The sequence below is a fragment of the Kwoniella europaea genome, chromosome 3 (assembly GCF_036810445.1).
Source record: "Kwoniella europaea PYCC6329 chromosome 3, complete sequence".
Lineage (NCBI taxonomy): Eukaryota > Fungi > Basidiomycota > Tremellomycetes > Tremellales > Cryptococcaceae > Kwoniella > Kwoniella europaea.
Genome location: NC_089489.1, coordinates 357,259 through 380,777, shown reverse-complemented (window position 1 = coordinate 380,777; position 23,519 = coordinate 357,259). Strand labels below are relative to the sequence as shown.

The 23,519-nt window shown below is 42.9% G+C and overlaps 11 protein-coding genes and 1 non-coding gene across 12 annotated transcripts; 6 read left to right on the top strand and 6 right to left on the bottom strand.

Moving 5' to 3' along the window:
* Positions 1-162: 162 nt before the first annotated feature.
* V865_007999 (Grx4 family monothiol glutaredoxin) lies at positions 163-1,172 on the top strand (the record flags this gene model as incomplete). The annotated part of the gene is made up of 6 exons (XM_066231740.1): positions 163-195; positions 296-388; positions 547-645; positions 751-827; positions 924-994; positions 1,084-1,172. 6 exons carry the CDS (start codon positions 163-165, stop codon positions 1,170-1,172), a joined length of 462 nt encoding a protein of 153 aa, XP_066087837.1.
* Positions 1,173-1,412: 240 nt separating this feature from the next.
* Positions 1,413-2,743, bottom strand: V865_007998 (uncharacterized protein; the record flags this gene model as incomplete). The annotated part of the gene is made up of 3 exons (XM_066231739.1): positions 1,413-1,952; positions 2,136-2,597; positions 2,684-2,743. The coding sequence occupies 3 exons, from the start codon at positions 2,741-2,743 to the stop codon at positions 1,413-1,415; spliced, it is 1,062 nt and encodes a 353-aa protein (XP_066087836.1).
* A 328-nt stretch (positions 2,744-3,071) lies between these two features.
* On the top strand, positions 3,072-3,697 carry V865_007997 (uncharacterized protein; the record flags this gene model as incomplete). Its single annotated transcript, XM_066231738.1, has 5 exons — positions 3,072-3,206; positions 3,288-3,304; positions 3,365-3,452; positions 3,524-3,569; positions 3,630-3,697. The coding sequence occupies 5 exons, from the start codon at positions 3,072-3,074 to the stop codon at positions 3,695-3,697; spliced, it is 354 nt and encodes a 117-aa protein (XP_066087835.1).
* A 506-nt stretch (positions 3,698-4,203) lies between these two features.
* V865_007996 (uncharacterized protein) lies at positions 4,204-6,061 on the bottom strand (the record flags this gene model as incomplete). The annotated part of the gene is made up of 7 exons (XM_066231737.1): positions 4,204-4,745; positions 4,843-5,042; positions 5,103-5,232; positions 5,302-5,344; positions 5,408-5,673; positions 5,755-5,823; positions 5,908-6,061. The coding sequence occupies 7 exons, from the start codon at positions 6,059-6,061 to the stop codon at positions 4,204-4,206; spliced, it is 1,404 nt and encodes a 467-aa protein (XP_066087834.1).
* Positions 6,062-8,006: 1,945 nt separating this feature from the next.
* On the bottom strand, positions 8,007-8,653 carry V865_007995 (uncharacterized protein; the record flags this gene model as incomplete). The annotated part of the gene is made up of 4 exons (XM_066231736.1): positions 8,007-8,153; positions 8,230-8,286; positions 8,355-8,457; positions 8,553-8,653. The coding sequence occupies 4 exons, from the start codon at positions 8,651-8,653 to the stop codon at positions 8,007-8,009; spliced, it is 408 nt and encodes a 135-aa protein (XP_066087833.1).
* A 667-nt stretch (positions 8,654-9,320) lies between these two features.
* On the top strand, positions 9,321-10,681 carry V865_007994 (uncharacterized protein; the record flags this gene model as incomplete). Its single annotated transcript, XM_066231735.1, has 5 exons — positions 9,321-9,352; positions 9,441-9,538; positions 9,706-9,961; positions 10,166-10,324; positions 10,468-10,681. 5 exons carry the CDS (start codon positions 9,321-9,323, stop codon positions 10,679-10,681), a joined length of 759 nt encoding a protein of 252 aa, XP_066087832.1.
* Positions 10,682-11,150: 469 nt separating this feature from the next.
* Positions 11,151-12,410, bottom strand: V865_007993 (uncharacterized protein; the record flags this gene model as incomplete). Its single annotated transcript, XM_066231734.1, has 5 exons — positions 11,151-11,205; positions 11,289-11,677; positions 11,841-11,993; positions 12,113-12,267; positions 12,368-12,410. 5 exons carry the CDS (start codon positions 12,408-12,410, stop codon positions 11,151-11,153), a joined length of 795 nt encoding a protein of 264 aa, XP_066087831.1.
* Positions 12,411-12,911: 501 nt separating this feature from the next.
* Positions 12,912-13,877, top strand: V865_007992 (uncharacterized protein; the record flags this gene model as incomplete). The annotated part of the gene is made up of 6 exons (XM_066231733.1): positions 12,912-12,992; positions 13,070-13,094; positions 13,293-13,390; positions 13,525-13,568; positions 13,650-13,726; positions 13,828-13,877. 6 exons carry the CDS (start codon positions 12,912-12,914, stop codon positions 13,875-13,877), a joined length of 375 nt encoding a protein of 124 aa, XP_066087830.1.
* A 731-nt stretch (positions 13,878-14,608) lies between these two features.
* Positions 14,609-17,131, bottom strand: V865_007991 (uncharacterized protein; the record flags this gene model as incomplete). Its single annotated transcript, XM_066231732.1, has 4 exons — positions 14,609-14,992; positions 15,153-15,365; positions 15,492-16,569; positions 16,683-17,131. The coding sequence occupies 4 exons, from the start codon at positions 17,129-17,131 to the stop codon at positions 14,609-14,611; spliced, it is 2,124 nt and encodes a 707-aa protein (XP_066087829.1).
* A 549-nt stretch (positions 17,132-17,680) lies between these two features.
* V865_007990 (uncharacterized protein) lies at positions 17,681-19,602 on the top strand (the record flags this gene model as incomplete). The annotated part of the gene is made up of 8 exons (XM_066231731.1): positions 17,681-17,696; positions 17,770-18,087; positions 18,143-18,341; positions 18,409-18,503; positions 18,553-18,959; positions 19,056-19,280; positions 19,366-19,519; positions 19,592-19,602. 8 exons carry the CDS (start codon positions 17,681-17,683, stop codon positions 19,600-19,602), a joined length of 1,425 nt encoding a protein of 474 aa, XP_066087828.1.
* A 1,237-nt stretch (positions 19,603-20,839) lies between these two features.
* V865_007989 (uncharacterized protein) lies at positions 20,840-22,317 on the top strand (the record flags this gene model as incomplete). Its single annotated transcript, XM_066231730.1, has 4 exons — positions 20,840-21,509; positions 21,575-21,716; positions 21,795-21,958; positions 22,016-22,317. 4 exons carry the CDS (start codon positions 20,840-20,842, stop codon positions 22,315-22,317), a joined length of 1,278 nt encoding a protein of 425 aa, XP_066087827.1.
* A 765-nt stretch (positions 22,318-23,082) lies between these two features.
* On the bottom strand, positions 23,083-23,168 carry V865_007988. Its single transcript has one exon. It is a non-coding gene; the product is annotated as a tRNA-Lys (tRNA).
* Between the last annotated feature and the right edge of the window lie 351 nt (positions 23,169-23,519).

The window sequence follows — 23,519 nt, the reverse complement described above, 5'->3', positions numbered from 1 at the left end:
TTGAATTCACTTGATTCACCGATGAGTGGAGGTCCGAAGTTGACCTGAACCACTGTTACAAAAGTTGGGAATTATACCACAACCTTCTTTCTTCTTTCTCATTGACATTACTTCTTGTACATCATCCCTTCTGTGAACGTATATGATACATAGATACACAAGATGTCATTCGCCAGGACAGGATTAAGGACTCTTGTAAGTACAGTCCATCCACTCAACATCGACCCAACAAATGTCAATGAAAAGAATACTCATGCTGACTCATCTTGTCCCACTACCTGTTATCGCCGCTTAGCGATCTCTCCCCTCAGCTCAAGTGTACCGATCATCAAACATCCTGAACCAGAGGAGATTGATCTCTGATGAAGCCAGGAAACTGATAGATAATGTGAGTGTCTGTCTTATATTTTCTCATCAAACAAGAGGCAACATTGTCAAATCAATCCGCTTTTTCGCATGATCGATTTGTATCAGCTACCAGCCTACGTCGCAAAGTTGCTCATATGGCTGATTCGTGAATCTCACCTGTCTTTTTCAAACATATAGGCAGTCCACTCGAACCCTTTGGTAGTATTTATGAAAGGTACCCCCGAAGCTCCCCAGTGTGGATTTTCGAGAGCTGTCTGTCAGATCTTAGATGTTCAGGTGGGTTAATTCTCATCTACCATGTCCATTCTCAGCTTCCTCTAGTATCAACGTCTCTCTCAAAGAGACCGATCAGGAGCTGATAGTTCTGTATGACGCAAATAGGGCGTACCAAGAGAGAAGATCGTATCGTATAACTGTCTAGAAGACCAAGAACTTAGATCTGCTATCAAAGAGTACAGGTGAGTCCGCTCCTCTGCTTGTGTCCACCAACATGGTATTTGCTTAGAGCCAACGAGGAGGCTTCCCAGTGCTGATACTCTTCTTCGTGTGTATAGTGAATGGCCAACGATCCCTCAAGTATATATCAAAGGTGAATTCGTTGGTGGATGCGATATCGTATTAGGTAGTAAGTCTTAACTGTCTTCAAGCTCTTCCCTATTGTCAACATACAATGATACAACGGATGAAGCTGATTTATCTATGATCGTCAAACAGTGCACCAAAGTGGTGAACTCGAGAACCTACTTATCAAAGAAGGTTTGGCACCCCCTCTTCCTGAGGCAGAGCCCGCTCCTAAGGCTTAGATCTAACAGGGTTATGGTATATGATCTTAATGCATTCTTTTTTTGGAAAGCTCTGGTCCTCTTGATGATCCTTGCTTCCCCAGTGGGGACGAAAGTACACATACAGAGGTTGGGATCGGTAACAGTGTCGTATGCAATCACAGCCGACATTGGCAGCAGCCTCAACGTTCTTATCGTAAGATGGGATGATCATATCATGCTAAACAATGCAAAATCTACAAGATCCAAAACTTCTATATCCTACTTCTTACCATACCCTCCCCAAGGGTTAGGCCACTTATCAGTCTTCTTCCTCATCCTAGGCATGGACCTCTTGAAGTACTCCCATCCCAGACTCATCAGTTCACCCCCAGCGTCATAGGGCGAGGGGATCTCAGAGTATCCCGGTCGAGCTGTCGGGTGTCGGACATAGACCGCTGAGCAGGTGAGATACGATGGAAGGATATAAGCTGGGACGAAGATGTGAGGTTGGGCATAAGATGGCAAGTTGAAATGGCTTGAAGCTGAGGATGGGGATGGAGGTTGATCAGGAAGGGATGTGGTTGTTGGTGTTTGGGATGCGGCGGATGCTTCGGTTGGTGAAGAAGAATCTGCGTCGCCTGATGAAGAGGCTGTAGCGCCTACTTCTTCCGGTGATTCCGATTCGGCAGATACCTCATCTTCAGCAGGGGTGGCGAGAGGAGTGGAAGTCGAGGTGGAAGGGGGTTGTAACATGTGTATGATTTTGGGATCCACTGAGAAAAGATCTCCTGGTTCTAACATCACGTTCGGATTTCGGACCTATATGAGCAATACAGAGGTTCGTCAGCAAGAACCGTTGAGCTAATCCCACTATGGGTTAGATGCAATCTACACGATCCCTCGTAAGAGATCTTCCCCTCTTTCAAAACCCGATTCTCTCCGCTTCTTCCCAGGAAGCTTCATTTCAGACATAGTACAATATGATGAAAGATCCAAACTCACAATCTGTCCGTTCAACTTGACATGCCCCTGTACGACATACCTCCTAGCCTCCCAAACACTCTGCGCAAAACAGCTCCTAAAAATCAATACATCCAATCTTCTCTCTACATCCGCAAATAACATAGTCCCAATAGGAGCTTTTGAATTTTTTTCCTTCCTTTTCTGATTTTTGTCATCGGTCGTACGTCCACCTGACCTCTCTCTTCCTTCTACCCATTTATTCACTTCTGAGCTCCCGCCCGAACTCGATTCGTGGATCGCAGGTAGCTTTTCAGGCATATACCATCTTGAGAATTTCGTATATCCTATATGATCTCCATGGTATCCCCTCAACAATCTTTTTGCGGTAAATCGAAGTTGGTATGGTGTAGAGTTGGTACGTGTAAAGTCATGGGTACGTTTTATGGGTGATTCAGAGGATGTACGTTGCCATAGATTAAAGAGGTTTTCAGGTGCCCAACTCTAAGAAAATCACCGCTGTTAGTCTATTATCCGTTCGTACAACGTTAAGATGACCGAGGAGAGAAGCAGGCAAGAAATCAACTCACCATACGTGGGATAGCCCGGTTGTAGTTGAACACATTCCTAGCTGCCGGCTTGAGAGGCATGTTGCGTGAGGTGAAGGAGCTGGGTTAGGAATGTATATGATGATTTGTCCTGCGTGATTTTGGGTCGAATTGTTGAAATTCCAGAGATCAGATGGAGGCAGGTTTCGTTCAAAAACTCGGAAAGAATGGACAATTAAATTAGGCAAACGACATCCAGACTCGCAAGCCTATTTTCCTGCCAAGGGGCACGTGGTACCTCGTCATCTCCCTTTAGAAGTTGATAGACACCATCCATTTGATCAGATCGATTCACTATAACATCTTTTCATGTCGATACCTACCTGACTATCTATCACTTCACATATTAAATATACCGAACATCACAAAAATGGCAATCTCAGATATCTTCCCAGGCGAATCATCAACCCATAAAGGAGCCAATGACATCCCCGCTCCTCGATCGGACGCTTCTGTCAATGCTCCTCCACCAGAACAGCATCGACGAGTAGCTGATTTTGTCAATGTGAGTATAATTCACCCGTCGAGTCGATCGATCAACAATGTACTACGAATGCCTCGCTGACTTACCTTCTTTTGTATATAGGAAGCACCAAATGCCAGGTACGTTCATCGGTAATTCTCACCGCCATCGTGCATCAGCTGACATTTGATCTGGATTAGATACACATTCGATTCTAGACGTAATGCCGATGCTGCCGATGCCGAGCTATGCAGGATAACGCCCCAGGGAGGAAAGAGCTGTATCAAGGTGAGCTAAGTCATCGTCCACATACCTCGGCGGCGTTACAGATTAGCTGATATTTTGATGGATGCGTGTAGCTCGCTTTGGCCAGTGCCTCACTGTTTAAGAGCATGCAATCCCTCGGTAAGCTAATGAATCTGTTATCCTGAGATAAATAGCTGACAACGTAACATGACTGTGTAGGCTTCTACTGTGCTTTACCTGCTGAACCTACACGTACACATATGGAATGTACCCGAATCCCTCGTTAGTCCAACTCAGTCAAGGGACAGAAGAGCGATCGAAGGGTGTAACAATGTAGAAGAAGAAGATCATAGCATGTATGCAGAACACATCTCATTTTCATTCGTTTACTGACAGTGGCGGTGTGCTGAAATCGAGATACGTATATGCATGGTAAGTGAAAATGATGGGTATGAACATCTATAGATTGATTTACTACGAAAAAACAGACACATGTATGATGATGAACACTGATGAGATACTGATAAGAACTGACAAAATCAAAACAAATGGCTGTTAGATATGTAGAGGGACAGACTTATAATTAAAGGTAAGGTGTGGATCTATAAGAGGTTCGACGGGAGGAGGAAGATTATAGTCCACAGAAACCCGATATCAAGATTAGGATTAGGATTATGATTATGATTATGATTAGGGTTAGGATGGTAAAGGTAATAATTCTGATTTATACTTTGGCTTTTTTTATCTTTTCTTTATAGCTATTTCGATCTGCTTCAATTCTTCAATTTTACATTCATCTTCTCTTTACCTCCGTGCTAACAGTAAACACAGTCACTGGGATTAGGTCGATCAATTCATCGGATCTGTCAAGCAGAATCTTCAATATTGACCTGAACCTCTTCATACACTGAGCAGTAGTATTGCTAGGCAGGGACCACTCACATTTCTCTTCATCAACAAGCATAGGTGGTAAATGTATATCCGACGGATTACTTGCGAAACTCGCCTGACTACCTTTTCGAGGCATATAAACGCCCTGTGGACCCATAACGGGCGTACCCAACATATCTTCAAGACTCATCTCTTTATCTTTGACAGTCCCTATGGCGGTCGACATCGAACCGGATGAAGATAAAGGTGATAATGGCATGTTGGTGCTTGAGGGATGTTCAGTAGTAAAGGTTGATGTAGAAGTATGAATTTGGATTTTTTGAGTACTTGAACCGCTGAAACCAGAGTCCAAACTTCCTAGATGGACCGTACGGTCGGTGGGCTCAGGGATACAAGGGAAGATTCGATGGAGGATTAATCCGTAGAATCTCTTGACTTCGGCACCTGTATCGATAGACGACCATATCAGTATATCAGGAATAGGAACAAAGAGGTACCCCATACCGATGATGGGAAAAGGGAAAGTTTGACGGAAACTTACTAGTGACGAAACAAAGGAAGAAGATATAACTACAAGCTACACAGGTGAAATAGGATAATCTCAAAACCAACAATCCTCTTTCCGATACCAGACTCAACGGGATACTTTCGATTCGTCTGAGGTTGTGGACTGGGGGACCAAAGTGACCTAATGGTTGAGGTCCTCTTTGGAATGACATGAGGTTGAAGATTGCTCGGAGGCTACATCCTCAAAAATTAGTATCAATCACTATGTGAGAACAGTCGGGAGCATGTTCTTACCAGCAAGTACCCAGTTCAGCAACAGTCAAGAACATTAATCTGAAGAATTGTTCCTTGTTCACTGATGAACCTGTAGCTATCATCGATAACATCTGTTTACGTCTTCTAATGATATTGATAAGTGCGAGGGCTGCACAGGGATATCACGATTGTCAATCCTCGGTTTGCTATTTACCATTTAATAATGGGTCTCACTCACCCGTGTATACAGCACACGCCAGAGCGATCAAAATAGGAACGACCTGTAATACCAAAACATCAGCTTATACTACTCATACCTTCCATACGTATTTATGTACACCCACTGCCATCCAAAATACACCCCAACCATTCCAGTACGTAGCAGGCATCGGTCCAAAGCTCTCAACCATATAAAACCTTCTATCCATATTACTCAGATGGACTAATACGCCCACGATGGGTGCGAAAAAGGTAACGGACAAATCGATCATTCGATGTTTTCTTCGGGCTTTATCGTCATATAATGGAGAGTGAGGTCGGAGGGTGGTCAGGGATTCGAGTTGTTTAGCTAGTAAGAGATGAGCGGTGGGTAAGGCGAAATTGTATCCGACTAAGTAATTAAAAATACATCGCATTCGACATCAGCAATGTGGACTGATGAAAAAAAGAATGGGAAGAGGGGGTGACATACCAATGATGACAGTACTGATATCTCCCCATACTCTCGCTTTGATATCTGAATTATCATCCCATACTATACCTACAATATCATACGATCACTCATGAGATTAGCAAACAGACTACTGTAGCACACAGATCATCGCCTTCAAGGGGTGCCACTCACAATTAACGTTATGTACCATGTTCAAAGCTGTCATCCAGAATATCATGGACAACGTGGCTATATTTCGAGTACGAATATGCCATGGGAGTGGATATAATGCTAGGATGGTAGCTAGTAGGGAAGGGATGAGGTATTCGGTATGCTGGAATGACATGGTGCAATGGTGCCACTAGGTCTATGGTGAATGTGGGATACGAGAGAAAGTAGGGTAAGGTTGTAATCAGGAAGATGATACTGATAGATGTCAGTTGAATGTGGTCGATATCAGATAAAAGAGCAGGAAGGGATGTATTGTGACGTAAGATGAGACGGACGAAGTTGGAGAAGGTGTGGATAAAGCGATAAAAGAATGTTTGCCCACCTCGTTGTTCCTTTATATATCTTTTCTTTTGTAATAAACAGTTCCACAAAGTACTCTTTTCTTCTTCTCACTTTGCCTGTGGGTTTCCAAAGGCTTTCATTTCCTCTCTACTCCTTAATCGTAAATGCCAAGTACCTTCAAAGGCCATTCATTTTCAATCTTCCTTCAATCTTGATTTTGATATTGCTCCACCCAACTCAAGGCTTCCATCAAAGATCAAATTCGATAGATCTGTCTTGTCTGTGTGGAAGGATTCTTCCCTTAACCTTTTAGCCCTTCTCTCCCTCTTTGAGCTTATCTTTCAAGGCGTATGAGCAGAGGTTTGATTAAAAAGGGTCTGACAATCATCTATTATGAAATGTCCTTCTCGCAGTATATTTCACAATTGATGCGATTCACTCCACGAGCTACGGGAGAAGCGTCAAATCCTCTCAACTCAATTTGTTTGTTTGTTTATCTACATTATCATGGATTGTGTTGTGTACCTGTGTGGTACATCCTCATCAAACACCATGTTTGTACAAATCAGACTTTTTTTTTCGAAAATGTTGATCCTAAGATGATGTTGTTCTATCAGGTACCATGCTTGTACTGGAATCCTTTATTACATTTTGTTCGATTCCGCCCTGTTCGTGCGCTAAAGGTGGTTTAGCTTCGCATTGGGTCTGCACAGCCCATTGATTGTGTAATCGTCGCATCATTCCGGGTCATCGTTATTATCCTGTTCGTGGACAAGAACAGAGAGATGATAATAGGGCACAAGGTCTGTGCTGTGAGTAATAAAAGGTATTCAGGTACTATCGGTTTAATCGCCAGGGGTAGGTGCGGCTTAGTTTTGCATCAGCCAGTTCACCGCAAGAGCTCTCAATAGAATTTTGCGTTGTGATCATTTTAAAGATCACTACATATATACAATACATCTGGTGTGTTTGTTTGTTTGTGTGTATGTTTCTATACAGTCTTTGCACACAAACACACCTCTAGAATCTTGTAGGTACGATTCACTCCGAGACCCCTTTGAATCCGTCCACCGTCCATCAATCAAAGATACTTCCGGATGAGCAACTGATGGCTGATGGAATGATGCGAGGCTACGTTTCAAACTAGTCGAGTACCCCCTTTCTCATCTTACTTTGATCGGATATTGTGAATTTGATCCGGTATTCGGTTTATCACCGAGGTTTCTATAGTCCAATAGATGCTTCTTTCTGCCAAAGTGGCGAATCTACTAAACACATGGCATGTACAGTGCATACCGGTGGGTAGGTCTGAGTCAATGGTAGCCTGCTCGAATTCTATAGGGATGACCATAGGTGTGATATGGGTACAGTATGACTATGCATATGCTATCTCATTCAGGTTATTAAGGTCTTCCAACACAAATGGTGGCATCCGACGACGATCTAGGTTTACTTTCTGAGGCTCAACGTACTATATGATATTTTTACCACTCTACGACTTCAATCTTTGCACAATCCACTTCATCATCAGATGGGTATACAATACAGTACAGTGCAGTAGTATTGTGTTGCTGCTTCTCATGCTTGGTTGTGGCTAGGTGGTCACATTCATTCATTCATTCACTCATACATGACTTACTGTAACAGATTTTAGGACGTCGATACCATAGTGTAATACAGTACACTATACTGCACTATGGTATTGAAAAAGGCTAAGTTATAATTCATCTACCATACCATATTTTGGTTCGTACGGTATGTAAGGTAGAAAATACATCTTAACTTAATCTAGCGAGTTCCTCCATATAAACAGTATCGAAGAATTCATCTAAAACTTTGATTTTACCTTGTTCATCGAAATCCATCATATAAACATATTCGGCTGAAAATATCCTACCACTGATATGTTCAGGATTACCGTGAAGCTGAAATCTTTCAGAATAGCGATTACAGTATCAGCTATCCGACCAATCGACTACGTTCGTTGTGAAAGAAACTTACATGAACTACTATTGATTTATCGTTTTCTATGACTTTCATTGGATTTTCAGTATTGAACTATATTGTAGATATCAGGACATAACAGGATCAACTCGTCTGTGGATTTTAAGTTTGATCCTACTTACATTCCATTTTTTGATATCGTTTAAACCTCTCATCAGTTCTAGAAATTGAGATTTACTATGTCCTTCTGGTCTACCTAATCCACCTAATCTCTCGGGATGGGGTCTGTAAGGATGGTCATATACACAGTACAAAGTACACAGTATAGATTGTCAATGTCTCGTCTTTGTCTTCGATTTCCATTCCAAAGGTTGACTCACCTCCATACAAACTCCTCGGATAGATACGATGCGACTTCTTCTAATCGTTTGTTAGATACTGCCGAGGCGAATGATAAAGATGTCTGGCGATGGGCACTCATATTGGACGGAACGGGAAGTGAATTGATGTGATTTGTGTGAGTAATAGATATTTGTCTTAGTATGATACTTCAATTAGTAGGTAATACTCAAGTTCTCCGATGATTGTGAGTTATTGTCGTACATCAGATCAGCGGGGAATTCAATCAGACTCATTCCACTACTTATATCCGTCCAAGGCTCATCCTCACCATGAAGATGTTGTTCTTCCTCGATCTTGATATTGACTAATACAATTATGCACGATCCCACACCTTATCAATCCTTCGTAATACAACATTCCCGTGCACTTATGAGCTCACAATCTTATCAATCCTCTTTCGATCTCATCCCATCGGAACGGAAGGGTCCTATGTGAGAGGCATTTACAAGTTAAGTTGACATTGATGGCCCATTACGTAAATCAAATGACGGTACGCGTGTCGCTGTGAGTTGAATAGGTGACACAATCGTCAATCGTCAGTCAGTTGTCAATGTTGGATGCATGTGGAAGACTAGGTATCAAGTAGCATAGACACATAAACGAATCAATCGAATAGCACCACCGACACCCAGTGCTTCATCAGCTGCGCACACTCCCATCATCTACGTCCATAGCTGCTCGCACATATTCAGCTGTTCTGAGAACGTCACTTCATCTTCAGTAACCACCGAATCAACCAAACCACAATGTCAGGTCCAGGAAGTGGTGGTGCTTATTCGTGAGTGGTCTATACCTCCAAGTCCAGCTTCATATCTCACTAGAGTGAGCGCGGTAGAGTGACAGCTGACGTAGAGCTGCATTCGTAGCTTCTCCCTTACCACCTTCTCTCCATCAGGTAAATTAGTTCAGATCGAACATGCTTTAGCTGCTGTTTCCGGTGGTACGACCTCGTTGGGTATTAAGGGTGAGTCGAGAGTACACAATATATCGGATCATCGAGTCCATCAACACCCTTCATCTTCAATCTCATCCTTCTGCTGCACTGCAGTCCACTCATCAAAGCATCCTATATATATATATCCTTGATCTCACTTTTAACCCGAATTGGACTAACCTATTTATCATTATCAGCAACCAACGGTATAGTCCTCGCTACCGAGAAGAAATCCCCTTCACTCCTTATCGACACCTCAGCCTTGGAGAAAGTGGCACCCATATGTCCTAATATAGGATTCGTCTATTCCGGTATGGGACCTGATTTCCGTATCCTCGTAGCTAAAGCTAGAAAGATCGCTCAGGCCTATTGGAAGGTATATGGGGAATATCCACCTACCAAAGTGTTGGTGCAGGAGGTGGCGGGGGTGATGCAGAAAGCTACTCAATCTGGGTGAGTCTTAAGTGAAGGTTCTTTCGTTTTTGGACTCGTAAGAGTATATTTGGTGTTGGTCTAGTGGAATGGGATATTGAATATAATTGAAACTCAATGGATGGAGTGTTACGGGTATAGCCCTATGGGGATTCACTCAGTTGGGATATCATTCATTTCCGGTAATGACAGGCAAAGAGCTGATTCTCAATGACTCTCTCGCAGTGGTGTAAGACCATATGGTATCTCGCTGCTCATCGCTGGATGGGACTCCCACAGGGGCCAATCGTTATGGCAAATCGATCCATCAGGTTCATACTGGGCTTGGAAAGCTAGTGCGATCGGAAAGAATATGGTCAACGCCAAGACGTTCTTGGAGAAGAGGTGGGTTTTTTATACACACTCTTTCATCTCAATCTCGTATATCCTGTCAGACTCCCTGTCTATCTCCCCTTTCTCTTCATTATTAAACAGCATACTTTCTGTATGATCGTGTACGAACAAAGCTAACCTTGGCGATACAATAGGTACAACGACGAACTTTCCCTCGAAGATGCTATCCACACAGCCTTGTTGACTTTGAAAGAAGGATTCGAAGGTCAAATGACTGAACAAACGATCGAAATTGGTGTGATCACCGTTCCGACCCCTGAACAAATGGTTGAGAAGTCCGGTGAGAGGTTACCACCTACGTTTAGGAAATTGAGTGAGAATGAAGTTAGGGATTATCTGTCTTTGTAAGCGCAGAAAGATTAGGGTCATACGAGTTATACGAGTTATACGTGATTTGCACATTGGTAGAAGAGATGTAGAGAAAAGAAGATGTCTCTATGTATATGAATGATACCTCACATATTCTCCAGAGTGTCAGATCACTTAACAAGATTCTGAACTGTATCGCAAATCTTTGAGATGGCAATCATGAATAAGTAATGAAGAACGGAGGAGCTAGCTGCTTTATGTTCAATGTACTGAAGCCCATTTAGTTTGTTCATATGACAAACATGCTAGACTGCAGCTCGTATGTCCATGGTCATTCGAAATCATTATATTTTACATATACATGCGATTTGTGTAATTTACTTATACTGACTTCCAATAACGATGATTATATACAATTCACTTTCTCCTCAATAATGACGTGATCATCCTTTAATTTTTATCCTAATTCTTCTTCACATACCTCAACTTTCCCAATTTATCTATCACATTAAACCTTCTTGGCACCTCTGCTGGGTGGTTTCCTCGTACCTTCCGTAGTAGTCCTACATTAACAATCCAAAATCAGCTCTTGAAATTCAGATATAATATATAAAAGCAGTATCGAGATCATCGATAGATCACTCACTTTGCTTTCTTACTCGGAGGTTTCTCGGACTTCTCACCCTCCTCGGAAGTCTTTTTGGGTGGTCTTCCTCTTCCTCTCTTCTCACCCTCGCCATCTCCCTCTTCAGAGGGTTTCTTGGGCGATTCATTCTTTTTGCTATTAGGTGGTCTACCTCTACCTCTTTTCTCACCTACTTCAGCTTCTTCGGTGGTAGGTTTCTCAGGTGATTGAGCTTCTTCTTTCTTGCTGTTAGGCGGTCTGCCTCTACCTTTTGATTTGGGTTTCTCAGTCTCTTCCTTCTCGGCTGCTTCGGGTTTACCTTTCGATTTGGGCTTGTCAGCTTTCTTTGAAGTCGGTTTAGATGATTGGGGTTGATCCGATTTAGATAAAGTCTTCATGGGATCGTGGCCCTGTGAATTGTATAATAGATTTACATATATTGATGTCAGCTCAATCCACGTAAGATGTTTTGTATTGCGATTGAATCAGTGAATAAGAAAAATCAGATAGCCTTTCGAATTCTTCCACTTTCCGTCCTTGAGAATGATAAAGAAATGGATAATATCCACTGACCCAGTTCTTCAAACTTCTAGTCGATTTAGTCTTCTCCAACTCTTCTGGAGTCTTGGTTTCCTTCAATTTACCTTCCTGAGCTAAATGTCTTTTGCAGTACGATACGACCCTTCTCATGTGTTCTTTGTCTTCTTCTGTATATTTCGATGGGTCCTGCGATCAAACACAACAGATGCGTTGATGATGTCAGCCTTCCTTAATGACCGGTAATATCAGATCGTTGCATGGCAATTACACTTGATGTCTACAATGTTGAGATAGGAAATGCGCACCTTATCAGGATTCCTCTTTAAGATGTCAACAATCTTCCTCCCCGATTCGTGACCTATCGATTCACCTGATCCGTCATCCTTCTGATATCCTGTTGTTTCCGATCCCTCGGTTTTGAGGAATGTTTCCAGCTCGTCTGCTGTCATGTTGACGATTTCTATGTGTGGGCATGATTGGTATCAGTTCACTGGCCTTCCTTGTTAGTGAGAGGGAGATTGGTGAGAAGGGAAAAGAAAGGCAAAGGCTGGTTGACTCACCGTTGAAATCGTTAACCACGTCTTGTTCTGATTTAGGTGCCATGTTGATTTATGTTCTTTGTGTTAGTATGGGCTGTGATTGATTAGTATTTATTGTCTAGTGTGAAGTGAGAGAAGGAAAAGGAAAAGCAATAGGATGTAAACAGAACAACATTCCTTATATATATGGCTGTATCACACTGTCGTCATAGCTTGAACCTGATCATCACACATCATCAACCCATCAAACATTACCATAACAAGAGTAACGTAACCCGATCGAGATTCCTACAGTATGATCGGCGAATTCAACCTCCTACATACATCCCTTATTTACACCACCCCCATATTGTATGTTAACCTTGACGATTATACACCCCACCCACTTAATCAACCCTTCCCTCGACATCTCAACATCTTTCGAGACGAGACGAGCGTCAATATTCTTTTCCTCAAGAAAGGTATACACGATTGCAATCACATCTACAACTTATCTCAACAACATCTACACCACCTGTTCACCTTCCACTCGACTGTCCCGAAGCTCCGATAGAAACCTTGCAAAATGGCCAACTTAGGTGTCCCCGTAAAACTCTTACATGAATCGTTAGGTCACATAGTCACGGTTGAGTTGAAGACCGGAGAGGTGAGTTGAGATCTTTCAAGGAGTGTATCAATGTAAATGTAGAAGCTATATGCTAATCCCCTTGTTGCTTCATGTAGATGTACAGAGGGAAGCTCATGGAGGGTGAGCTGTCTAGAGGAAGGTTGGTTCGGAAAGGATTTATGCTAATTATTTTTGTCTTGCTTCTGCTTTCGATCCTTTTCATACCTCCCCAATCTTGTGTTCATGTTCATTACGACAAACTCAAACAATCTTACAATCTCCTATTTCCAAAACGGAATGGCTCATCGGATCAACTTTTCGAACTGCACCCGCACACAGCCGAAGACTCGTTGAACATCTCACTTAGGGAAATAACAGTTACAGCTAGGGATGGACGTGTATCTCAATTGGAACAAGTGTACATTAGGGGAAGTATGGTGAGTGGAAACCCTCTTATTGCTCCTCCAAATAAAATAGAAGAGGACGCGGCGATCACACAGTCAGACATCGAATCAAGTGGTTATCGACTTCGAGTAGGAGGTCATGCTAATCCATCTTGCTATATTGATAGATCCGATTCGTCATCGTACCGGATTTACTTGCCAACGCACCTATGTAAGTATTCATCAGATCAGGCCAACTTGGTATCATCAAGGGAATCAGATCTTGAAGCTAATATCACTGCGTTTGAAACAGGTTCAAGCGAGTCGGTCCTAACGCGATGAGAGGAAGGGGTATCGGAGCAGCCAGAGGAAGAGCTACTATCCAACGGGGTGAGTCCATCCATCCATCCTGGACCAATTATTTCCTCATCTTGTTATTGCTTTTTCTGTCGCTCTCCTACGGATGTACTGATGTCGATGTGTGTCTTTAGCCAATGCTCGACGTGGTACCACCCGAACGAATCAAGGTGTAAGGCGATAAGGCGATATGATCTGTGTGGGGTTGGGGTGTAGTCGGGAAAGGGTGATCACAGGATCAATATGATATTTCCATTTTAAAATATAGTAGAGTTTCCGTTCGAATCATATTTAGATGTATAGCCTTATATACTCGAAAAAGGGAGTAGTATATCATACAACATGATGCAAATTGAGAATACCAAATTACTATACCACAAATCAAACGCACCATTTCCTTGATTGCTTCCCAGTTGATCCACCAGATAAGTCTTGCGCAATGAGAAAATGTTAGCGAGTGCATGCAGTTGGATGGTCCGCGAGGTGAGAGGCTACTGTACTATCGGATTCGAACAGATACAAAAAATACGATTCCTTTGGTCCGATATGGCTATGTCGAGGTTTCTGGTGTTCATCGAAAAGCTCATATACTGTATATCGTCGTATGATCGATTGCACAGTATTGTAATATTGTGGTATTGCAGTGTTGCAAATTGCGTCACATCAACAACGAAGCTCACAAGAAAATGCATGAGCAAATCAAATAGCATAGCACTAGTACAGCACATGAACAAAACCCAACATGCTATGACAATTAGACAATCAGCCAAACAATCCAACAAACACTTGATCAAGACCAAGACAATCCATTGACTCCCTGACATCCACTCCAAAACCCAAAATCCAAGTCCACCACCTCTCCCCTCTCCACTAAACTTCCACTACAGATCCAAGATACAAGCAAGCTGGTCTGAGCTAACGAGTATACAAGCTATTCCTTAAATTCCTAGCACTTTCATTCCCCCCGCCTGTTGCCCCTCCTCCTCCGGCGGTTTGTGGTGCAGTACCCGTCGAATTCAAATCAGTCTGTTTAAGTAATTCTTCTAAATCACTTTCAGCCAATTTCAATTTACCCATACCCTTTCTAGCTATCGCACGTTGATATAGAGCTTTTTGGTTTTTGGGATCTTTAGATAATAGGTAATTACAATCTATTTCAGCTTTTTCATGAGATCCCATATTGTTCAGAGCAATTGCTCGGTTTGAATAGTACACGGTCTTCTTACCGTCGAGGGATATTGCTCGGGTGTATGATTGGACGGCTAGAGGATGTTGTTTCGTGTTGGAGTGTTCGTTGCCCTATTCATTGAAAAGAATGATTTAGCTTTTGGTATTTAGGATGATGATTTTAGTCATAGTCTATTTCAACTACATTTGAGCGTGATGGAAGGTGCGTCATACATAGAGAGTGACAGTGCATTGACATTATACAACGTCGAGATAGGAAACGACCACTCACCCGCTTACGTTCCCTCCCACCCAGTTCCTCCGCCCATTTATCCATACACCCCTGCCAAGCTTTCAGCTCATTTGCATCTTCCCTACGTTGGACGGATGGTTCTGCCAGTCGTCGATATAAGGCTATCGGATGGACACGCTGCAGTTCGTCGATATCTTTGGCATAAGAGGGGTATGAGAATGGTGAGGCCGCTGTAGAGATTTGGTGGAGTAGCTAGGTAGAATAGTCATTCATGAGTATCTAATAGCTCAGCGACGTATGAAGGCGAGGAAGGAAGTACTTTATCAAACACAACAAGACAGGTCAAATCTGACAAAGTGATCATAGCTTATGACTCACCTTAACAAAATGTCTAAAAGTCAAGACAATCGCTGTATTCCTCTGACTTGCATCTTCATCTGTCCATTCTTTCGGTAAATACACTACAGCCTTCTTACCATCCTTGGTACCATTCGATCCATCTTTGTTCTGCGATTTCGGAATAGTCCCATTTGGATTGACAATCATTTTCCTTAATTTACCTCCTCTTCCTTTAGCTACTTTTATCTTCCCTCCTCCTCCTCCTGCTGGTGGCCCAGGGGGTTTAGAAGAAGATTTACTTGATACTGATCCATCTTCAGATACATTATCATCTTGAGGTAAACCCAGATCTATTCCCTCGAGAGCTGTGGGATGATTCGTAGATGGTCCATATCGATTTTCGACAGCTTGATCCTTCGCTCCCATCTCTTTTAATCTCCATCTCAGATGTTCTTCCACCGCTAACACATCCGTCATCTGAGGATGAGGAAATATCTGAGGTCCTTTATTGACTCTCGCTAAATTAGTTGTATTCTGTACGAAACCCTTTCCTTCAGGTAGGTTTATTTGATTAGATGCTTTCCTACGTAAACTCTCTTGACGAGCTTTAGCCTGTTCTTCACTTTCCACACCTCCCAGCCACCCATTGGATACTCTAGTAGATTTCAATTCGTAAGGCAATAAGCTGACTGGACCTCTACGCGATAAAGCAGCTTGATGAAAGCAATTTAAACATGTTGTAAGTTGACATAAACATGGTCCGTGATCATCTTCTTCTTCTGGAATACCATGATGATAAGACAAGTTGTGAAAACATATACCATCCCTGTACAAGCTCGTTCCTGTAGTTGTAGGTGCAGGAGTTGGCAAACCGAGAGGTGAGAGTTTGTTAGAATTGGATGTAGGGGAAGGTTCGGTGTGAGGTTTTGAACCTGATAATCTCTGTTCTAATTCTTCGTATAAAAGATGTAACATCTGAGATTGAAAGAGATGATCTAGTTGTTGTCCGCCGTAGACTATCTTTCGACGTAGGAATGTGGGGCTGGAACCGGTCATTATTAGGTGAATGATCAGGTTGGGAAGGGTATGGGTGAATAGTTGGTGGAATGCTTCTTGCCTAATCAATTCAGGCCAGACCAAACAGGACGATAATAAAGGTTAATTCTTCTTCTGTTCCTCTACATTCTGGTGGGAGAAGGCGAAGACTAAGATTACGTCGACAGGACTCACCAACACTGTTCAACCCAACAATCATATTCTTTCCTTAATACCATCCCCATATCATTTACGAATCCATCAATCTCATTCTCACTGAATCTACCAGTTCTCTCACTGGCATGTCGGTTCTTCTCCTGCCATGCTCGTCCATCTTGACATCGCACTACCCCTACTCCTGTACTCGTTCCGTTCGTCTGCGAAGGGGAGTTCTCGTTTTCTGAGGTAGTAGTTGGGTCCTGATGTCTTCCGGCGACTTGGATAGAAGGTAGAGAAGGTGGAGGTGCAGGTTGTCTATAGGCCGAAGCTGCATGAGCCAATGCCTGAGGAGAAGGGAAGTTGAAATTGGGTGGTAAAGGTAAACCACCCCCTCCGGTGGTGAAGGGATGAAGGGATCGGGATTGAGTTGCGAGACGTTCGGTCAATGCGTGTAAGGAAGCTGTTGCGGTCGTTTGATTAGGCATCGATGAGATATGGTTTATGTGATGTAACTGTGTTATTTCGGTTTGTATATGATTAGGATTGAAATATGGTTATATTTGGGCTAATTGTGGACGGGACATGTAGTAATCGATTTAACAGTGTTTGATAATGGTTTTGACATATAAGCAGTAGTGGCGAGGCAGATGACAGTAGACAGGTAGGATCGATATCGATGTTTATGCTTTATTTGTATGCTTGTGGTTGTAGAAGCGGACACAATGACTTTCAAGATGACCTTTGGATCTCATCTCAACTCATCTCAACTTATTCGAAGATCAGTGCTCTCTACCTCGCCTCGCCTACGAGCCAAATACCCGTTATCACTCATCCCATCAAATCCACGTGTAACATTCATCCCATCTAACGCGGTCAAACATTACCATGGCCTCTGGTGTTTATCGATTGCTTCTACTACTCTACTACACTATAACTCTTACTTCTCACTTGCATAACAGCTCACTCCCTCGACTGGATTCCTACCTCGGCACTTCTAACCTGGTTGACTTTGTCGGAAGGATTATCTCGTCAATATGGTATACAACGGAGGTAAGTATCTTCTCCTTCCATTCTTGTCCCTTCGCGTCCTCGACCATACTAAAATATGTTAATCTCCTCACAGACGAAGTATCAGCCCTCGTCGTAGATTTCGGGTCATACACCACTCGAGCAGGGTACGCAGGAGAAGACTGTCCCAGAGTAGTCACACCCTCGTTCTACGGATATATCGATACTCCTGAAGGCGAATCTTCAACCACAAATGGAAATACCAATGGGACTGCACAAGGGGAAGATGTAATCATGGGTGATGGTGAGGAGAAGACCAATGGAGATAGTACCTCAACATCGAAAACCATAAGGAAATACTACGTAGGGGAGGATGGTGTGGGAGTTTGGAGGAAGGGTATGCAGGTTGACAATTTCATGTTAGACGGTGTTGGTGAGTATTCAGCTGTCAGTATGCAAGTCGATTTTAAGTTGATTGTTCAATATAGTACACGATGCCGAACCTGCATCTAGATTGTTGAATCACATTCTCCATGAAAGATTAGGTGTGGACCCAAGTGAACATCCCATTATGATGACTGAACCAGCCTGGAACACGCCAAAGGCTAGAGAACAGTTGACGGAGATGGTATTTGAGGGAGAGAAGTCGCCTGCTTTGTACTTCGGTTCAGCCGGTGTGTTATCAGCGTAAGTTGGAACATTGCAACTCCTGATATCAAGTCGGATCTGATGTATCCACTTTGATGTCTTATAGCTTCGCTGCTGGAAAACCTACAGCGTTGGTACTGGACGTAGGCTACACACATAGTAGTGCTGTACCCGTCGTGGATGGATATGCCTTAAGAGCAGGTAAGCTATCCCGCATCGGATAAGGACACAGCTTACATTGTATTAACAGGTACGATGAGACAACCACTCGGCTCAGAACTATTAATCTCCCAACTACATTCCCACTTTACTCAACCATCTTCCACTCGATCATTCCCTCTATCCCTCGCATCTCGTCACTTGATCTCCAAGCGTGATCCTCAACCTGAACCAGGATTGAAGCCCAATCCGATTTTACGTGAAGATAGATTATCCGAAACCACCCCATCATGGAAAAGATGGAGCGAGAACAGTGTGATTGAAAATTGGAAAGAATCATGTACGGAGATTGTAAACTACAAAGGCTTCGATTTTAACACTTCGAAAGATCTTCCTCAAGTCTTGTACGAATTTCCTGATGGTTATCACCAGTATTTCGGCGAAGAGAGATATAGATTTACGGAAATGTTATTTGATCCAAAGAATTATTTCAATCAGGTATGTTCCAATCATTTCATTCCTTCGAATATACCAACAATCTGCCACATGCTGACCAAAGACACTCATGCTGATTGGTGCTCATTTATTGGCTAGGCAATCGAACCTCCCGCTACTCTTCGAACAGTGACCAACACCGACCACTCTCACTCCCTCAAAGACCTCGTACCTCTGTCGCAGCTGGTACACGATAGTATAATGGCTTGTGACGTGGATGTCAGAGCGGCACTCTTACAAAATATAGTGGTGGTCGGAAATACATCTTTGACCAGAGGTTTGATAGAGAGATTAGACGTTGAATTAGCAGCTTTGATGCCTAGTGTGAGTTTTCGCACATCTACCAGCTAAGCCTTCTTTGTCGTTCTATGTCGAAGAAAAAAAGCTGATATCGCGTGCGTTGACGTAGCAAAAAATCAAAATCCATTCACCTACGATCCCCTTCGAAAGGAAATACTCATCATGGGTTGGAGGTTCGGTATTAGCTTCGTTAGGAACTTTCCATCAATTGTGGGTCACAAAGGATGAATATGAAGAACATGGAATGAACATCGTTCATCAACGTGAGTCACCCTTTTCCAATTTTTCTTACCAGTCGTATAAGAGATGGCGAGCTGATGAGCGTATGATGATAGGTTGCAAGTAGATTATCTTAGATAGAATCGAGTCTGGGTGTATGGTATATGTTATGCATAAAATGTAATTATATATACAGTACATTACGGTAAGCAGATGCGGAGCGGTGACATATGACCGAGTGGTAACTTGATATCAAAGCTCTAACGCTCATCTATGAACAGTGATGTGTTACATTTTGTTCCTCATTCCTAGACTAGTACTAAACCCACCAACCCTCGATATCGAATTCCCGTTCTTATTCCCTCTGTCTTCTCATCGCCGGACTCTCAATTTGACCTCTTAATGACCTATAAGAAATCCGACAAGATCACCATGCGTTACTATATGGACTCACTTGGACCCAAAGCCTTTTCCGATCTTCATAGCTCATAAGTGGATAAACTTCACACTCCTTATCTGAAGGTGGCTGTCTGACGCTGAAACCGATATATGGTCCTTTGAGTTTGGATAGATAGGAATTGGCATCTTGAAGATTCGACGTGTAGATGATTTGCATTCTTGGGTTGTAAGTTGTCATGGAAAAATATTGGTAGATTCCATTCCGATGAGAATTAAGTGGGTCGATGGATATTGGGATTTGACCGTGAGCGATATCTTCTGTTAATTGGTTGATATTGAAGAGGGGAAGTATGGAAAGTTGGCTTTGGAGAAAAGGCGAAACTGAAACCTCGCATTTGAGGTATATTACTCGTGGATGGGTAAGATAGTACGATTCGAGCTGATCTTCCGGGAACCAGCGATAGAGGATACCATCTTGCGATCATCAACATTTTACAGAGATGATGACAGAGCGGTCGGAACTATTAGTAGTTCGCGATTGGCAGTGTTCTGATACTGTATGTGGAAAACAAAACATGGGCTGACTTTGAGAATATCGAATACTTGTGTTCTCGTCACGTGTTGTGCATATTGACGATACTTTGTGCGTATCCATGCCGATACATGGTTTTGATGAGTTAACTGATTTTCACATCAATCCACCTGAGGCGGCTGTGCAAGCTGTCTTGATGGGAATCGGAGCCGAGATAACCTTATTGTATGACTGTTCAATCGCCCTGATCATGTCTCATCTCCGACCAATCCATCAAAACGATGAAGAGTCCAAGCGTCGGTATTTCTGAGAATCATCCACAACAAGGGATGTGTCAACAACATTTCCAATAAAACCGATGTCCACAGTATCAAACGAATCTCCTTCAAATTTCTACAAAGCATGAACAATCGGTCACGACAAACTGATCATGATGACTAGACACTTTTTACCGACTTTACTGAACGTTTTGGTCACCTTGCCGTCCCGTCTGATGGGTAAAAACGATAAGAAAACTTCTAGAAAACTTTCACCGACGTTCTTTCAACGACATATACCTTGTTCCCTCTTTGCTTCACATCTCACACTGCCGCAAGGATATCCTCAATCGCATCGATCGAGACTGCCGGTACTCCCAGCATCTCAGACAGTGGATCAGAGCAAAGTCGACAATCCTTCTAGTCAGTCGTCGAAATCATCGCCTCCACCAGACTCAACATTAGACAAGTGGCTCGAACAACAATTCCAAACTCGCAAAGCTTCTGCACAGTCGTCTTCACCATCAAGGTTTAGAACAACATTGTCTAGTCCCATATCACCTGTCGTAGAAGTAGGAAAAGGATCTCAATATGATCTTCCGTTTTTCGATTACCGTGAAAGACCCAATCCACCAAAAGTGGTATATACCTCTAGTCCGAGCGAAGCGAACGAATACCTTTCTCAGCTCAATGGTAATGCACTCGGGTTCGATCTGGAATGGCCGGTGTGCAGAAAAGAGCGAGATCCAACTACTGGAAGAGAAGTAAGAAAGCAGGGGAAAGTGGCGTTGTTACAATTTTGTGATGAACATATGATATTGCTATATCACGTCAGAGATCATACCAGTAAGTTTATAAACTTTTCTATAACCATATGATTTCAGGTGGGTCTCACGTCATTTATACTGTAGCCCTTCCCAGCGAGATTACCAGATTACTACGTGATCCGAAGATATACAAGCTCGGCGTAGCAGTAGGACAGGATGGCTCGAAAATCACTCGAGACTTCCCTGACATCTTTCCGAAACTTCCTCTCGAGCTACTCGAACAGAAGTTTGACCACATCGAAGTGGAACCATCACAACTTTCATTCAACCTGGCACCGCCAGTAGGGTTACTCGAATTGTCCAGACTTGCTAGGATGGTGGATCCCGAACGATGGAAACATAGAACATATCATTTGATCTCCCTTGCGGATCTCTGCAAGACATATCTGGGCAAGAGGTTGGATAAGTCAGAAGATGTTAGAATGGGCGATTGGTCAAAAGCAACTCTGAGTGGGCGAGACATAGCTTGTGAGTGATCTCAAAGTGTGTTCCTGACTGAAACTGAGCTGACCTCATATGCTATAGATGCCGCGAATGATGTATACGCGAGTCTCCAGATTTACCTCGTGCTCACTTCAATGGCTGAACAAGAAGGTATCAAGCTCGAATTCAACTCCATGTTCACCGGTCCAGGTGCTTGTCTCTCTCCAGGGGATCCGATCATTACTCAAGACCCCATGGCTGCGTTACTCAAAGAATATGGACTTTCTCACTTACCTTTGAAGACTGCAAATTACATCACCAGAACCTTGAAGCTGTTCAAAGAGGGTAAATCGGTCCAGCAAGCCGCAGAAGCAAGGAACCGTAAAAGTGAAACGATATTGTGAGTTCTTCCAAATTGCATCCTCAATGGATGATAGAGTTTAATGCGCTCCAACGAGGCTTATAGCTGATCATGCCAATCCGCAGATCACACCTGATAGATGCAGTAAATCTTACCACTGTACAGATATTCAACAATGAAGAGCAAGATCGATTCAATCTGGAAATACAGTCCAAACGACGATCTCGATCTGTTACAGAAGAACCAGTATTTTCACATGAAGATGAAATTGCGGAATGGTGAGATGAAAAAGAGGTACGTGAGCAAGAAGGAATCTTTTGTGTATCGATGTACATGAATTATAAAAGCATCTCCATATAAAATCTCTCCGGCTCACCCAAAAGCACGTTCATACCTTGTATATATGCAATCTTATTGGTAATTTGCCAATATAATACGCTTGCTATCTCGTGCACAGACATTCATTAGAACGGACCACCTCCACCGATCAGGAACCAACTAATTTTCCGATGGAAGCAAAAAATCCAATGTTTTCGTAGGAATTTTTTCCCACTCGTAGACAAATTTCAGACAGTGAGAGTGACATCTAAGCGAACGAATCCAGACGGATTTCGCATGCAAAAGAACACAAAAGCAGTGAATATATCCAATCTGAGGACCTGTATACTCCTACTATTAATGCATACTGTTGTGTACGCTCACTGAACCCACATCATATCCTCACCAGAGTTCTCTTCCTTCCCTTCCTCTCTTCCCCGGACTACCAAAAATGTGATACCACGATGTTATCGTGTCATAGCAATAGCTTAGCCCTCGGTGGGACTCGAACCCACAGCCTTCCGATCTGACTCTGAGGTTAAGAGTCGGATGATCTAACCATTGAGCTACGAAGGCCCACAAAAGTGATAGTTTTTCCATCTTTTGTTAGAAACATACCCTACCCTCACTTCTTTCCTTTAATCTCTGTGGCATTGCCCCATCATCGCGGAATCAGGTAGAAACGGCCTAGGAGCCTGGGATGTACCGAAGACTCTCTACGGTCAGTGGTTACATATTCAAATTACTAGGGATGCTCATCATTGTTGTTTATTATGATTTTATGACTTAAAGTTTCGTTTTATGAGGTAGGTCATCCTGTTTATACTGTTTATACCTTTCTTTCACAGTTCAATCTCATTCTCTGCTCAGTTCGTGTTCCATTCAACTCATGTTTTAAGTATGATTGCCTTTACGGCATATGGCCGC